This window comes from Oncorhynchus tshawytscha, linkage group LG06, assembly GCF_018296145.1.
Source record: "Oncorhynchus tshawytscha isolate Ot180627B linkage group LG06, Otsh_v2.0, whole genome shotgun sequence".
Taxonomy (NCBI): Eukaryota; Metazoa; Chordata; class Actinopteri; order Salmoniformes; family Salmonidae; genus Oncorhynchus; species Oncorhynchus tshawytscha.
The window spans coordinates 63,033,831-63,049,088 of NC_056434.1; the positions used below are offsets into that span (position 1 = coordinate 63,033,831).

The window sequence follows — 15,258 nt, forward strand, 5'->3', positions numbered from 1 at the left end:
ATGTTGGTCATATACCACACCCTCGGGCCTTATTGATTAAATATAACAACCCCAAAAAACCGACTAATCAAACCATTAACTGCTTACCAAGTAACTATCTAACTACAAGTAACTGAGTAGAAAAGTTGATTGAAATAAACTGAGGGATCTTTGAGGAGGAACAGACAGTTTGGCAATTATTGGGATCTTCTCCAATGAAGGCAGAATATACTGATGGTTGATGGATGCTCTGTGTTGCACAGGATTGTATAGGAGTGACATTTTCTCACTTGAAACAACACTTGTTAATCACTCAACAGACGCTCATATCTAGCGTAAAGTGTGTGTTATGCCTTTAGTGGTTGTTTGGTCGGTCACCTAGGCCTATTTTTCATTCTAGCCTACTTACTTATGTTTAGCAAGTGTGAAATGATAAAGTAAACAACTCTTCTTGACGCCACTAGAGGGCTCTTCGAAACTATAATCTGGGAACCGTGCCGCTGACATTTTATGTCAAATGGTTTACATCAATGTTATAGTTGACTACGTTTACGTCAACGTTATAGTTGACTAGTTTTTTCCCACAGATTTGTATCAATAATTTAATTCACCCATGAGATATCAAACAATTATAACAATTAATTTATATATTAGCCTACGTTTAATTATAATTGTAATTATTTTAATGTCTTTTTTTATTTTTTATATTTTTTTACATGCAAGGTGATTGGCAGTGATTAAGCACACTTGCTTATTGCATACAGGTTACCCTTGCCAATGCAAACAACAGTCAATTACTTATATTGATGATGATAATAATAATAGTAATAATAATTATAATTAAAATAATGATTATATATTTCTATATTTCGAATACCTTACATGTAATAATTGTAATATTAATACGTACAGTAATAACAAATGAATGCGTTTACAGGGTGATATAAATAAAATCCCTGAATGTTTTTTTTATCAATAAGCTGGAAGACTCTGTCTAAAAATGATGAAATATCATATAAACGTTTATAATAAAACTCCATAATAAAGGTCTCCTGTAATTAGTGAAAATATGTTTATGTTAAAGCAAAGATATAGCTAGAGCAGATTTTAAATCGACGGTGCTGCTAATAACAGATGTATAGATGGGTGTGCACACCAGTGACAGAAAAGTTGGCCTGGAGAATGCATTCCAAAAAGTTAGTTGATAAAAACTGCACATAAAAAAATATCTATAAGTTAATGATGATAATTCGTTTTTCTTACATTATTCTCTGTGCGATTTCTGTTATTCAGTGGTTGCAGGCGAAATGTACGTTTTTTTCTGATTGATTGTTTCCTAATTGCCAAACAGTCACTGGTGTATTGAACTTTCCTATGACGGTGAAAATGAAGGACAGATAAATATTGTTTTCATCACTATTTATGTCCGGTTAAATAGTTCAATAATATATTGTCAATAACATTATATTATCCAATATGGCCTAAAATAAAAAACAATGAAAAAACAAATATCTGAAATCTCATTTTTGTATTATTCATGTTTTTAACACGTTTGAAAAGGTCACAAACTGTAGTCCACTTTTATCTCTTTTCCCCTGTATAATTTTTAGATAGGCCTGTTGAAATGTGTAATTCTCATCTAAATAAAGAAATGCAGTGCAAAATTGGAAAACCTTGACTTTTCCAAACCCTTAGAATAAACGTTCTTCACTCTGCTATTAAATGTCCAAGGTAGATTCGCTGAAGCCTTTCAAATGCTAAGGTGGCAATATTTCACTCTAACAACATTCGCGTCTCCATAAAATATTAGCGCCGTGGCTTGAAGCGGCACTCAACTTGATGACGTCTTGAGACACGCGCTTTTTTTTCAGTCCAGGTCACATCTCATGATGAAAATAATGAAAAAACAACAATGATAATTTGAGTAATGAAAAAGGTCACATTAGGTCTGTGTTTGTTACACTGTTTAGTTGTCAGTTTGGACATATATAGCGTACCAGGCAAATATGATGCATCTGTGTATCTGATCAGTGACCGTGATAAAGATACAATGGCTGATCTAATTTTCTATTGTGTAGGCCAAGTGATACCATCGTTAAGACTCACTTAGCCTATCTATGAGTTTATCTAGACCCGCACACTGAAAAAACATATTTACTGTATCACATGAAACAAAGATAAGGGTAGTTTTAAACGAATACTAATTTTTTAAATCTTTTTTTATTTTTTTTATTTTTTTTACAGCATTTACAGAATATTTCAAGATAACCCCACAACTATGCACCCCAATGAATCCGTTATGGCATCAGAAAAATATCAATTATTGTAGTCAGTTATTTTATCTTGCTCTGAAGTAGATTTGATTAACCATTTTCTAAAAGGCAAACTTTAGTTAAGTATGCCTAGTCTATATGCTTGTTATACATCCACAACACATATCCTACACATAAAGCGTACTCTATATGCTTATTACACATCAACAACACATCGCCTACACATAAAGCATAGTTTTCAATTAATAGGCTACTGGATGTGTCTTCTAGAAATGCGTGTAATCTTATCTTCAACCTCCTTCAAATCACTGGTAACAATGAAATCAGTAGGCCCTGCAGCATAATTGTATTGAGTTTAATGATGTAGTCTACTTACATTGTCATCGGTAATGGGTCATAATGTAAATGCATAATTTTAGTCAAATCTTGAAACAATTATTTCTACAGTACGATGCATCATTAATAGTACAGTAATATATTAAATGCATTAATAGTGTGGCTATGTCCAAGTGGCGCACATGAAAAGTAACCGAGTGTGTTCCCTCCAATCAGAGAGCGCTCTCACTCAACATTATCCAATGGGGAAAATGCGTATGCAGGTGGCTGCGCCGTTATCAGTGCATCCCGCTTCACTCACACCATAGCTCGAGTCAATTTACGAAGAAAGCCGACCGTTATGGTCACCATCAAAACCACAAAAAAACGAAATCAGATCCTCTAACTTCCGAGTGGATTCTCGTTGTGGACGCATGCGGAAAGCTCACTATTGACAGTCTGAATTGGAGAGAAATTTTCGATCAAACTATTGCCCGACAACGCAAGATAACTTCTCTCCTAAATAAGTGTTTTTGTTTTCGGAAGTGTCATCGTTCAGTGGCTGCGGTATCCAGGATATACGTCTGAAGCACCTGTAGTGGCCTCTGCTTATCAACCAGTTCAGCACCTTTATATTCCTTTTCTCGGTTTATTGTTATTTTTACTCGAGCGAATTCGGTGGTTCATGCTCTCCAATGTTAGCTGTTGGGCAGATGGATGCTAACCGGCAGAGTGCTTTCGTCCTAGGCAGTACACCGCTGGCAGCATTGCACAACATGACCGAGATGAAGACGTCTTTATTTCCCTACACTTTGCAGAATCATGCGGGCTTCAAGGCGCATTCTCTTACTCATTTGAACTCACAGCTTGCCCTGGGGACACCACATGGAATTAGCGATATCTTGGGTAGACCTATCAACTCAGCTGGACAGCTGCTCTCTGGCTTTCCAAGGATAAACGGCTTGGCCACCACCGCAGGAATGTACTTTAACCCAGCGGCCGTTTCTCGGTACCCGAAGCCCCTGACGGAGCTCCCAGGGAGAGCACCCATATTCTGGCCTGGAGTGATGCAGAGCTCCCCTTGGAGGGATCCTCGAGTGCCCTGTCCTAGTAAGTTCGCTGTCTGGCTGTGTCGAGTGCAAAATGTTATAAAAATGCAGTTATAGAAATGTAACATTTTTCTGTAGGCTGCTCAAAAATGTTTTACTTGTTTAATGCAGACATCTGTTGAATTTGTTGGGTAGCTTATTTTGTGCTGCTTCTTGTAAATAAATTTTAATAACTTAACTTATATTAAAGACCTATACATAATTATTCGATGGGCTTTCCATTTATATCGGTTTATATCATTTTAAAAATGTTTTAATTAATGTGAAAGCCTAGCTATGTTAGTCAACACAAAGTCCCTCTCCAGGAGTGAACTCGTGAGAACTGTTTACTACTGATGTTGAAATACTAATCACTGTTGTGTTTACATATTTTTGACTAGACTCTTCAATCTTTTTTGTAGCTCAAGCTAACATGATGCTCGACAAGGATGGAAAGAAAAAACACTCCAGACCAACTTTTTCTGGACAGCAAATTTTTGCATTGGAGAAAACCTTTGAACAGACGAAATACCTTGCTGGCCCAGAACGAGCTCGACTGGCTTACTCTTTGGGAATGACTGAAAGTCAAGTCAAGGTATCTATCATTACTTGAGTTATCCTTTGACATTAATTCAAATGTAATGAAGCCGTTATTTATAGATGATTATCTTAAAATTAATATTGGCATATTTGGCTGTTCTGTATGCTTTATTATAAGTTATGTTTAACAGGCTTATTATTAGTTAAGCCTATTATTATTATTATTATTGGCAATATGGTTAATATTATTGGTATTAGCCTATGTTGTTATTATGTTGTCATTATTATGCAATTGGAGCTATTAGTTGGCTAACTTCATGTTTAGCAGGGTTTTTTCTTGGCTCCGACTCAGATAATGACTTTTATATTGGAATAATAATTTCTACCTATACTACCAAGAATATGAGTTATTATTGTATGTATTAAGTGGCTAATTGTATGTTATTCCTTCTCCCAATAGGTATGGTTTCAAAACAGGAGAACCAAATGGCGGAAGAGACACGCAGCAGAAATGGCAACAGCCAAAAAGAAACATGACTCTGAAACTGAGAAGATGAAGGAAAGCTCGGACAATGAGGACGATGATGAGTACAACAAACCTCTGGACCCAAATTCGGATGACGAAAAAATCACGAGACTTCTGAAAAAGCACAAGGCTACAAACCTTTCCTTGATCAGTCCATGCAGCAATAGCTCGGACACCTTGTGATGACATTGAGAACTTGTCGAGAAAAGACTCAAACACTCCATGATGCTTCTAAAGCTAATTTAACCAGGGTATAAATTGTTCAAAAGGAGAGAAAGGGCGCTGATGGGTGGTATGAATGATTTATGTTGTACAGACGAAAATGTGAGATGTATATATTTTTTACTGAGTAAGTTATGTTATTAAACCAATGTAAACAAGAAATGGCAGGCTTTTCCCGCAAATCCCGATAAGCATATACCTTCTCAATATTGTAGCTTAATTTTGTTATATATTGCAGAATAATGTCGCCCATCTCTCCACCTTTACCATTCTAAATTCAAGGTACACAAATGTATGAATGCAAACGTTGTAAATTATGTAAAAAGCTTGTTTTAACGATCTAAACTGTTTTATTTTATAATTTGAGGGAATTTGTTTCACCTCATCAAACAAAAATAGAGAACTGGATAATCGTTTGTTGGAATAAGAGAGTATTATTGCTTCCGCGAAGATGGAAGAAAAAAAACTTTGTATTATGAATAAATTATTTAACAAGCGTTTGTTTTTAATATGGAATTTTGTTCCACTTCACTGAAATTAGTCTTCATTGAATTAGGCTGTCTACCAATAGTCTGAAATTGATTGGGACCCACTCAATAGCTGAAAAGGCGGTATAGTCAATTATATAAATCGGAAATCTGTTATCTTCCTTTATTCAAGACCATCAAAGATGTTTGGGATCTGTTTCGTTCTTTTTTGTAAACCTTGCCCAAGTCGGAATAGCTCAATGTTAGTTGCGTTGGTGAAAGTATAGGACTACACTAAACTCGTAATAGTCTTCTGAAACTTTAGTTGTTTTCAAGATGTTACTTTTTTTTTTAAAACAACGGCGTTGTGATGGTGGTGATCAGGCCTACAAATGCTAGACCTACTGTATGCATTTACGCATAGCCTAATGAATTTAATAAATATAGGCTACATATAAAATCTAATCATAATTTGCTCTATGTTACAAAAATGAAAATGTTTAGATTTACAAAGCCACATATAAAATGGTAACTGGAATGGGGTGTTGTTTAGGTTAACCTAGATAAGTTTGCGTCACATCCCCAAATTACAACCTATTTAGTTTATTTAGGCCAATTTATTGTCTGCACTTTTAATGTGGATATCATAATTTTGAAGAAGAGTGTGAGTGTGTAGACTAGCATATCTCGACTAAGTATTTTAGACTTCACACATTTCAGAACAGTTTCGATTTTTTGTTGTTGTTGAACTAACACCTCTGATGTGTAGGTGTTATTAAATATTGGGACATTATACATTTATTCAGGCTTAAAGCGCAATAGGATAATTACTATTCTATAGGCTAATTAAAGCCCTCATTAATAACCTGCATTTCTGGAACAAATATAATCCATTCAAATGTAACAAATATAATCCATTTAACTACATATTGCATGTATTTCGATACACGTTTCATTATTGCTCTATTACATTTCTTGTAATGACTGCACTGGTTCTAACTTGAAAACAGAATTTGGCCACTTTTCATCATCCATCGTTGTTTTCTGTAGCTCTGCTCCAGTGCCAGTCTATCTGCAATAATCATATACCTATATCAGAGTAATTACCAACGTGGATACTTTATGCTGCATGGTTTAACTTGATGTGATTACCACGAACTTCATCATGGAAGCAGGAGCATCTTTGGAAATATTCATCTTTGAACTTTAATCTTCTTGTGCACATAGCTTCAGTAGGGTTGTGTCCACTGGCCATGCGTGCAAGTTCATCAAGATCCACAAATAAGTAGGCGTTGTCAATAGCATCTTGTTGTGTGGTACAGACGCAATGCTGAAGTGATACATGCGGTGGAATAATGACAAAACACCCATTTAGTTCTAATGGTTTTATTGCTTGAGAACCGTATAATCAACACTAGAGGCCATGCGGTCCATTGGGTAGAATATAATCTCTATCTGCTGAAAGGAGTGAACAAACTGCCGCTTCTCTTAACACGTGACCAGCGGGAAACACAAGCAGTTTTGCCCACGAACCAAATCACACTGTCAAGACAACATGAAGTCTGCAGCAGGCACAAACATCATTTCAACTTGCGGTGATTTAGATGGAAAACTCAAGGAGCAATCTAACGGCTTCACACAGTCTGAGCTCTGTAGTGTAGTAAATTAAATCAATAACGGGAAACGTTCGCTTTTCAACAACAGCCTCCCCTAATTGCAGTTTAATGCTCTAACGAGCGATGAGAGGAAATTATTTGCAACATAGCAATGAAGGCTGTTGAAGGCTACATACAAAATGAAAAAGCAATTATCTCAAGTCTTTCCTGCCTTTGGCGTTTTTTAAAAGTTTTTTTTTAACAATGTATAATCAAGGCCTTTATCTATCAGTTGGACTGTTGTAATTTTATGTTGACTTTTCACACTTCATTTTGTGTATACTTGGCACCATTAATGCAGTAAAAAGAAGAAGAAAAAAAAGAAGACCTTTTACATTTTTTAAAGAATACCAAAGCCTATCTAAAAACATTACATTCAGAACCATAATATCATTACATAGAAATAAGTTAGAATAATAATAATGTGAGTGCTATATATGAAACAATCTTATATACTTGCATGGTCTATGGCACTGCTTAAAACATAATTGGATACACTATACTGTATGAATCATGTTGGCTAAAAAGTGTTTGTTTTTTCTCACTTGTAATGATAGATTCAAAGGTCATGGCTGATGGAACACCCATGCAGCCATATTGTCTCCATATACTTCATAACAATTTTGTTAAGAATGATAAATTCTCTCTTTAAAAAGTACAGTATATAAAATGAGATTCAGCTGATGTGTGAGGCATGGCAGTGTGTTAGGCACACAAGTCAGCAACGACAAAATAAAAATAAAATAAAAAAGTAATTGAAATTAACCAAAAAATGTGTATCTATTCTAAATAGTGGGACCACAAAGTTTGGTCAGAAGAGTGACAATGGCACTAAAACCATCAACAACTCCATGTGAAACTGTCCAATGTACAAATAAACCTAACAATATAGATATACAACTTTTTGTTTTGCATTGCACTTTTTAAAAACATCTTACATAATGTATGGAAGTAGCTTCTATACATAGAGACATACCTACAATTGCAAGTATGGTATCTAAAATAATGTAGTTAAGACTGATTTCTACTAGAGTTTTGGCAACAAGGCTGTAAAATAGTTTTTTTCATTCTTCCGGGGGAATGGGGCGCGCGTAGCAATGGTAAGGTCAGTGAGGTGTGTCTTATCTCAAACGTCTCTCGGGTGGGAAGTCCAGATACTGACGTGTTGTGTGGAAAAACAACAGCTTGTATGGATGAAGTGTTAGAACGACTGAACGACTGGTCAGCACTGCTGAACAGTCTGTATAGGGTCTTCCGTGTGTGTGGTTGTGTGTGTGTGTGTGTGTTGGTGTCCAACTCTTGGTTCTTATCACAGAGGCCCTTCAGGCAGAGATCTTCTCCACCCTTTGGCACCACTTCCCTGACAAAACACACACACACACACACACACACACGCCATGAGAATACTGCATCAGCATCAGGCCATGTGTTACACAAAGGAACAAAATATGCAAAAGATAAAGGGCGTGAAAGCATAATAATAAATATATGATTATTAATCATGAATAACAGTAAAAAGCAATAATAACAATCATTTATTCATAATAATAAAGAAAAAATATTTACCACGACATCACTGCACGTTACAACACTTGTGCTTATTTGCATTAGGTTTACCTGCCCCGGCTGTTAATCGAAACGACAGGTAGACAGGCTGCCAGACAGACGGACAAAGAAAGACAAATAAGACAGTTAGCAACAGTCCTGCCCTGAGTGGAAGGGCCAAAGGCAAGGGGGCCAATACAAGTTTAAAGCCCACTCTCTCCCCCTCTCACACACACACACACACACACACACACACACACACACACACACACACACACACACACACACACACACACACACACACAACCATCCATTACACACATCCTAAACTCACATACCAAGGGGCGCACATACTTCCTCCTGCACGCGAACTACATTGGACATTTTTTTTTAAACATAGCAGAATGTGATTTTAGCGGGTGCGTGTGGTTCTTGGCCTAGGTCTGGTGGAGTCTGTTTCACTGCCCCGGTCACGTCACACACACACTACTGTCCAGTCCACAGTATGTAATGATGAAAGACTGAGGACTTCAGCTTCAAGGCACCTCTCTCTCTCTCTGTGTCAGCTTAACAGCCACTGCCTAACATTGCAGACTAGACAGACTGCGTTAAATACTGTCTATATAGTCAGCATCACAAAAGAACCCTCTGTTAAATACTGTCTATATAGTCAGCATGACAAAAGAACCTCTGTTAAATACTGTCTATATAGTCAGCATGACAAAAGAACCTCTGTTAAATACTGTCTATATAGTCAGCATGACAAAAGAACCTCTGTTAAATACTGTCTATATAGTCAGCATGACAAAAGAACCTCTGTTAAATACTGTCTATATAGTCAGCATGACAAAAGAACCTCTGTTAAATACTGTCTATATAGTCAGCATGACAAAAGAACCTCTGTTAAATACTGTCTATATAGTCAGCATGACAAAAGAACCTCTGTTAAATACTGTCTATATAGTCAGCATGACAAAAGAACCTCTGTTAAATACTGTCTATATAGTCAGCATGACAAAAGAACCTCTGTTAAATACTGTCTATATAGTCAGCATGACAAAATAACCTCTGTTAAATACTGTCTATATAGTCAGCATGACAAAAGAACCTCTGTTAAATACTGTCTATATAGTCAGCATGACAAAAGAACCTCTGTTAAATACTGTCTATATAGTCAGCATGACAAAAGAACCTCTGATCACAATATGACTGTTCACAGCCAACTTTTGGTTTCACTATAGACACATGCAGAATGTGTTCATAAGCAATTGAAGTAATAGGTCAATGGAGTACTATTGTTTTGGTTATGATAAAGGTAAGGTAGTCGTACTAATCTAATTTACGAGTCATATTCTTCAAAATCAGGGACAATACAGAATAGCATTCATTGAAAATGACTGGAAACCCTACATTTCAATAGTGCAAACTCTTAGTTTTCAATTGAAACAGTAGAACGTGATGAAATAATGTACTTGATCTCACACAGCCAAATCACACACACAAATCCTTACAGACAGACAAAACACACCCCCACAAACAGGCACAACACAATTACAACCCAGAAGTGGGCTAGGCCTGTGATGTTACCTTGTGGTCCCCCATGCAGACATTGGGCCCTATATTGTCGTAGACCAAGTATTTCTCCTCATTTTCAGGCTGAGAAAAAAAAAGCAAGACATTATCACAACGCTGAATACAGAGTAGTATAAACATGTAAACAAACAATAAACATAATTGAGAGAGACAATATTCCTACCAGAGTGCAAAATAATTGTATTCGTTGCCATTTTGAGGTAAACATTTGTTTATTTTGTTAAAATTGAACAATGTTACTAGATGAATCTTATTATCTTAGACATTTCGTGAGCTATAAGTAAATCTGGTCCTAAAGTACTAGCCTACCCCTGAATGCATATGCCTTCTTTATAACTAACAACAGGGTTTAAATGGTGTTAAATACACCTTTAAAACTCAATATTGCACCATTTCCTTGAAGATTGAATTGAGTGAGTAGACGTGAACTGTGCCAAGACCATATTTACCTCCCAAACAAATGCACTGATTCAGTATATGAATGAATCATGTTCCATATCTCAAACAAAGGAAGTGTCAAACACAGACATTCATCTCAGGCCTAGAGTATAATAAATCATATTTATCTGGTAGAACTAAATCCTTTTTAAATAGTCAGCGGTCAGCTGTGATTAGGTGAATAACACCGCCACTTGAGAAGTAACACAAGAGTAGCTTCAGAATGGCCCATAAACTTAAATCCAAATTAACTTCAAACCTATCCTGCTAGTCTAAGGTCACCGGTGCGCTGGCGTGCACCTCGCGGTGGGGTACCTCACTCCGACTCTCTGAGGGGCCACGCTCTAGCACTTTCCCCAACCGCCTGCCAAATGCCTGAGTTGCTGCAGACAGCCCTGGATACATTCATCACATACAGACTTGATAATTTACAAAGGCAGCATAAAACTGTGGATTTTCGGCCTGCATAATCTTTAGACAGATAAACAAATTACCAGGGCCCTCCTACAGAAACAGAGCGCTCGCTCCGCTGAGCATTCATTACCGCGCTTCCACACTTCGGCGCTGTGCCGCGAAGGCGGCGGGCAACCTTTGGCGTGTTAGGGCTCGGCAAGCAGAAAATAACATGATGGCGAGTTAACCGACCGTGCCATGATAGATGATGCCACTCGGACGCCTGTTTACAGGCCCATGTCTCAACAATCTGTAACGCTGCCCGGGGGTGACTGAGTGTTTGTGTGTGTCTGTGGTGTGTGTGTGTGTATGCTCAGTGCATCATCAGCCAATCTGTGAACATTTTAACATAAGGAGACTCAGCCCGTTCCCTTAATTCTAAACAATTAACCTGTAATTGAGAAAGTAAATCAATTGTAGAACTACTATTTATAGAAACAATTGATAGGCTTTTTGGTGGCTCTTAAATAAAAATACTTTTAAACAAAGACGAGGGCAAGCGTTTTGGAAAGGGGGATAGGCCAAACCTTCCTGTATAGCCTCAGTAGATGAGGACAGAAAAAAAATGACTCATTTGTTCAGGACAAAGGAAAGCCAACTTCCTCCTCCCGCCTGTGTACTGGGGCTCAAAGATGTGTGTGGCTGTGAGCAGACTCACACTGTGGAGTGGACTACTGTACTGCGCTGTTATCCCGGAGACCATCAGATAAATGGCAGGCACTGCTACAGAAGATAAGTGCTATTGTGGAAGAAGGGATTGCTCTGGTGTTGTGGTCAATAAAGGGTCTCTCCTCTCCATGGACAGCCGGCCAGTTTCTCCCCATACAGGGTAATGTTCAATAGTGCACACCGTTGGAAAGCGTTTTGCAACGGAAAGCAAAAATAGGCGTTTTCATTTAGGACAAGTTCAGACAGTATCTCTCTGTTTTACCCCATTTCTAACCATTTTCTACCTACTGAACACCTGCCATGCCATGTCGATGTGGCTGCCTTCACTTTAATCTAGAGCTGGCCTAGTCTCATTAATCACATCAGATGCCTTCCAACAGTTCTCTTGTCAGGGACTATCTCCAATTTAATCAAGTGTGAGAGTGCATTTTCAGACAAAACACATTTTTCCTCTTGTCACCTTAAAAACCACAGTAATCAAATAGGTGGAGAAACGTAGTCTATTCATTGGGCTGATTAAAGGAAAGATGGGACATCTGAGTGTAAATTGAAATGACAGATTTATACCCACTCCTTTGCTGACAACTGCAACCAACAGGGAAAACAGAAAAAAGGATGCATTTGTCAAAGTTGGAGTATCATGGAAAATGGTAAGTTAGGCTGATAGCCTCCAGTATCTATCTATGCAGCAATAGTCTATGTGCTGGGGGGCTAGGGTCAGTCCGCCCCTCCCTCCCTCCCTCCCTCCCTCCCTCCCTCCCTCCCTCCCTCCCTCCCTCCCTCCCTCCCTCCCCCCTCCCTCCCTCCCTCCCTCCCTCCCCCTCCCTCCACCCAGAGGACCTGAGCCCTTGGCTGTCCCCATCCCCAGTCTACCTGGTCGTGCTGCCGATCCAGTTTTTATGCTGTTTTGCCTGTGGCTAAGGAACCCTGACTTGTTCACGAGGCGTGCCATCTTGTCATTGTGCCGCTCCAGTTTCAACTGTTCTGCCTGCGGCTATGGAACCCTAACCTGCTCATCGGACGTGCTACCTTGTCCCGGACCTGCTGTTTTCGACTATCTCTCTCTCTCTCTCTCTCACTCACTATCACACATGCTGTCTCGACCTCTGAAAGCTTGGCTATTAAAAGTCAACTGACATTTGACTTGCTGACAACCACTTATTTGACCCTGCCGGTCATCTACGAATGTTTGAACATCTTGAAGAACGATCTGGGCTTAACGGCCATGTACTGTGATAATCTCCACCCAGCACAGACAGAAGAGGACTGGCCACCCCTCAGAGCCTGGTTCCTCTCTAGGTTTCTTACTAGGTTCCTGCCTTTATAGGGAGTTTTTCCTAGCCACCGTGCTTCTACATCTGCGTCGCTTGCTGTTTGGGATTTTAGGCTGGGTTTGTGACATCTGCTGATGTAAAAAGGGCTTTATTAAAAATATATATATATATATATTTATTAGTAAACATGTTAGGAAATGCACTTTGTGTAGTTGCTAAGTGTTAAAGAGGTATTATAAACAGTTTTGTATTATCCAACCCCAGGGTACACTTCTCCAGCTTCGCCATGTTCTCTAAACGTCATAGCCAGACGGGAACAGCAAACAACTGGGGAAAGACAACAGTCTGGAGCCCAATCTGGTGCTGTGCTGACGGAGAGGGGCGGAGGTGGCAGATTGGTTGATAGTTTACAATGCCTCTCCTGGATTTGGGCAGGGTGGTGGGCCCCAGCTTTGGGCTGCGCCAATGTGTTGACTTGAGAATGAGCAGACAGAGGGAGCACAAGAGCTCCAGATTTATAGAGCCATTATGGCCCAATGGCACTCGATAAGATCTGGGATATATATACTGTCTGTGTAGACAACTGGGCTTAAGTCTTCCGGATGAATATTCACACACAGTACATTCCTCCATCTGGGGGCAGAGTGGGTGGAAGAAAAAGAGAGAATGGAGGAGAGAGTTGGAATGTGATAGAGGGATAGCGTTATAGTAGATTCCCATAGACCAAGGGTGTGAAGACATCCCAGATGGCAATCCAAGATTCTACATGTTGATTCAGAAATAACCACAGGGTGATGGTCTGCCACTGACTGTTATTGGCCAGACGTCGTGTGTATGCGAAGGCTAGGTCTCTGGCTATATATATACAAGGTTAAACTCACCTTTAAGGCTAGGTCTCTGGCTATATATATACAAGGTTAAACTCACCTTTAAGGCTAGGTCTCTGGCTATATATATACAAGGTTAAACTCACCTTTAAGACCAGGTCTTTAGCTGTAGCAGACATGAGGACGCGGTCACACCAGGCAGGGCATCTGGTGTCCATGTACTGCTTTCCCTGACTACTGTCTTCACTGTACGGATAACTGTGGAAACAAACCCAAAAACACAACCATCAGTAACATACAGTTCGTAGAACAATGGTCCATAAAAGACAATTCTGTGTATTCTAAAGTAGATTGTGTAAAAAGGCATAGCCAACAAATGAGTTTGGTTTTGCAAATTGAGTTTCTAAGTTTGAGGCTAAAGCACAGAAGAGGAGAAAACACCGAATCCAATTAGATACACAGCTTTGACTTTCTGGAAATACTCTTTTGAATGAACACACATGGAAGGATGGCTCAATCAGAGCAAACTTGTGAGGAAAGAGCCATGCCAACTGTACAGGGTCTGACTATCTCACTGCGGAAGAAGCTGAGTGAGTATGTGAGTGTGATCTGTAGGGGGAGAGAAAGAGGTAGAAAAAGAGAGGGAAAAAGAAAGAGCCAGAGCTGAGGGAGTTTCAGTCTCTGTGTTCTCTCTCTCTCTCTCTCTCTCTCTCTCTCAGAAATGTACAGCAGCTACATCCTTATGTAGCCATCAAAAAGAGATTAGTGCTGTGGCAAATGGCCAAGTGAGATTGTTCCTCCCGTTACCAGATACAATCGGATGATTTAAGTAGCCGGGCCCGCCGGGAAGCCCATCGAACCGATACAGATTTACATTGTTGGAAATTCAATTTGGCCCTCCAGCTCATCAAACTGCATCAGATTTACATGCCACCAATCCAATTTGTTTGCGGGGCTCATCAGGATAGGAGAGGCTTTACATACTGTAATACCAATCCAATTTGTTCCTTCAGTGCTACACACAGGGGCTCACCGTGGCGTAACACAACATGCGTTCGCCCGGGGCCAGAAAAACTCATGACAAAATAACCACAGCCGTCCTATATTATCCAAAGCACTATTGTCAAGAAGCTTGGGTATAATAAGACTTGTATCTGGGATTACATACTGTAAATGTCATGTGTGATTATTCTGTTTCTGTGTGTCTCTGTGTGCGTGTGTGTGTGTGTGCATGCATATGGGGGTGTTTTGCTATAATGTAATGACTTGGAGACCCCTCCTAGTATTCTCCAATCAGTCAGTCAGATGGGTCCATCTGATTAAATATTTTTGTCCTGTTAACACACAGCTATAAGACACATTTACCTAGCTAACTAGTGGCTGCGAGTACACAC

The 15,258-nt window shown here is 39.1% G+C and overlaps 2 protein-coding genes across 6 annotated transcripts in view; one reads left to right on the top strand and one right to left on the bottom strand.

Moving 5' to 3' along the window:
• The first annotated feature begins 2,853 nt into the window (after positions 1-2,853).
• LOC112252847 (homeobox protein Nkx-6.2) lies at positions 2,854-5,440 on the top strand. 2 transcript variants are annotated; one of them, XM_024424515.2, is made up of 3 exons: positions 2,854-3,677; positions 4,057-4,250; positions 4,656-5,440. In XM_024424515.2, exons 1-3 carry the CDS (start codon positions 3,263-3,265, stop codon positions 4,902-4,904), a joined length of 858 nt encoding a protein of 285 aa, XP_024280283.1. In that variant the 5' UTR covers positions 2,854-3,262; the 3' UTR covers positions 4,905-5,440. The 2 variants fall into 2 exon arrangements, with proteins under 2 accessions (XP_024280283.1, XP_024280284.1); XM_024424516.2 differs by having other exon boundaries at positions 2,855-3,677; positions 4,078-4,250.
• A 1,340-nt stretch (positions 5,441-6,780) lies between these two features.
• The window catches only part of LOC112252846 (inositol polyphosphate-5-phosphatase A), a 277,551-nt gene continuing 269,073 nt past the window's right edge, over positions 6,781-15,258 (bottom strand). The window contains exons 13-16 of one of the 4 annotated variants that reach the window (XM_024424512.2): positions 14,011-14,122; positions 10,198-10,266; positions 8,683-8,719; positions 6,781-8,425 (exon numbers count right to left, since the gene is read on the bottom strand). In XM_024424512.2, coding sequence (XP_024280280.1) covers positions 8,388-8,425; positions 8,683-8,719; positions 10,198-10,266; positions 14,011-14,122 — 256 coding nt within the window. In that variant the 3' untranslated portion in view covers positions 6,781-8,387. Of the gene's footprint in view, positions 8,426-8,631; positions 8,720-10,197; positions 10,267-13,154; positions 13,671-14,010; positions 14,123-15,258 lie in introns of those variants that run through there. The other 3 variants (XM_024424511.2, XM_042323491.1, XM_042323490.1) reach the window with 3 other exon arrangements.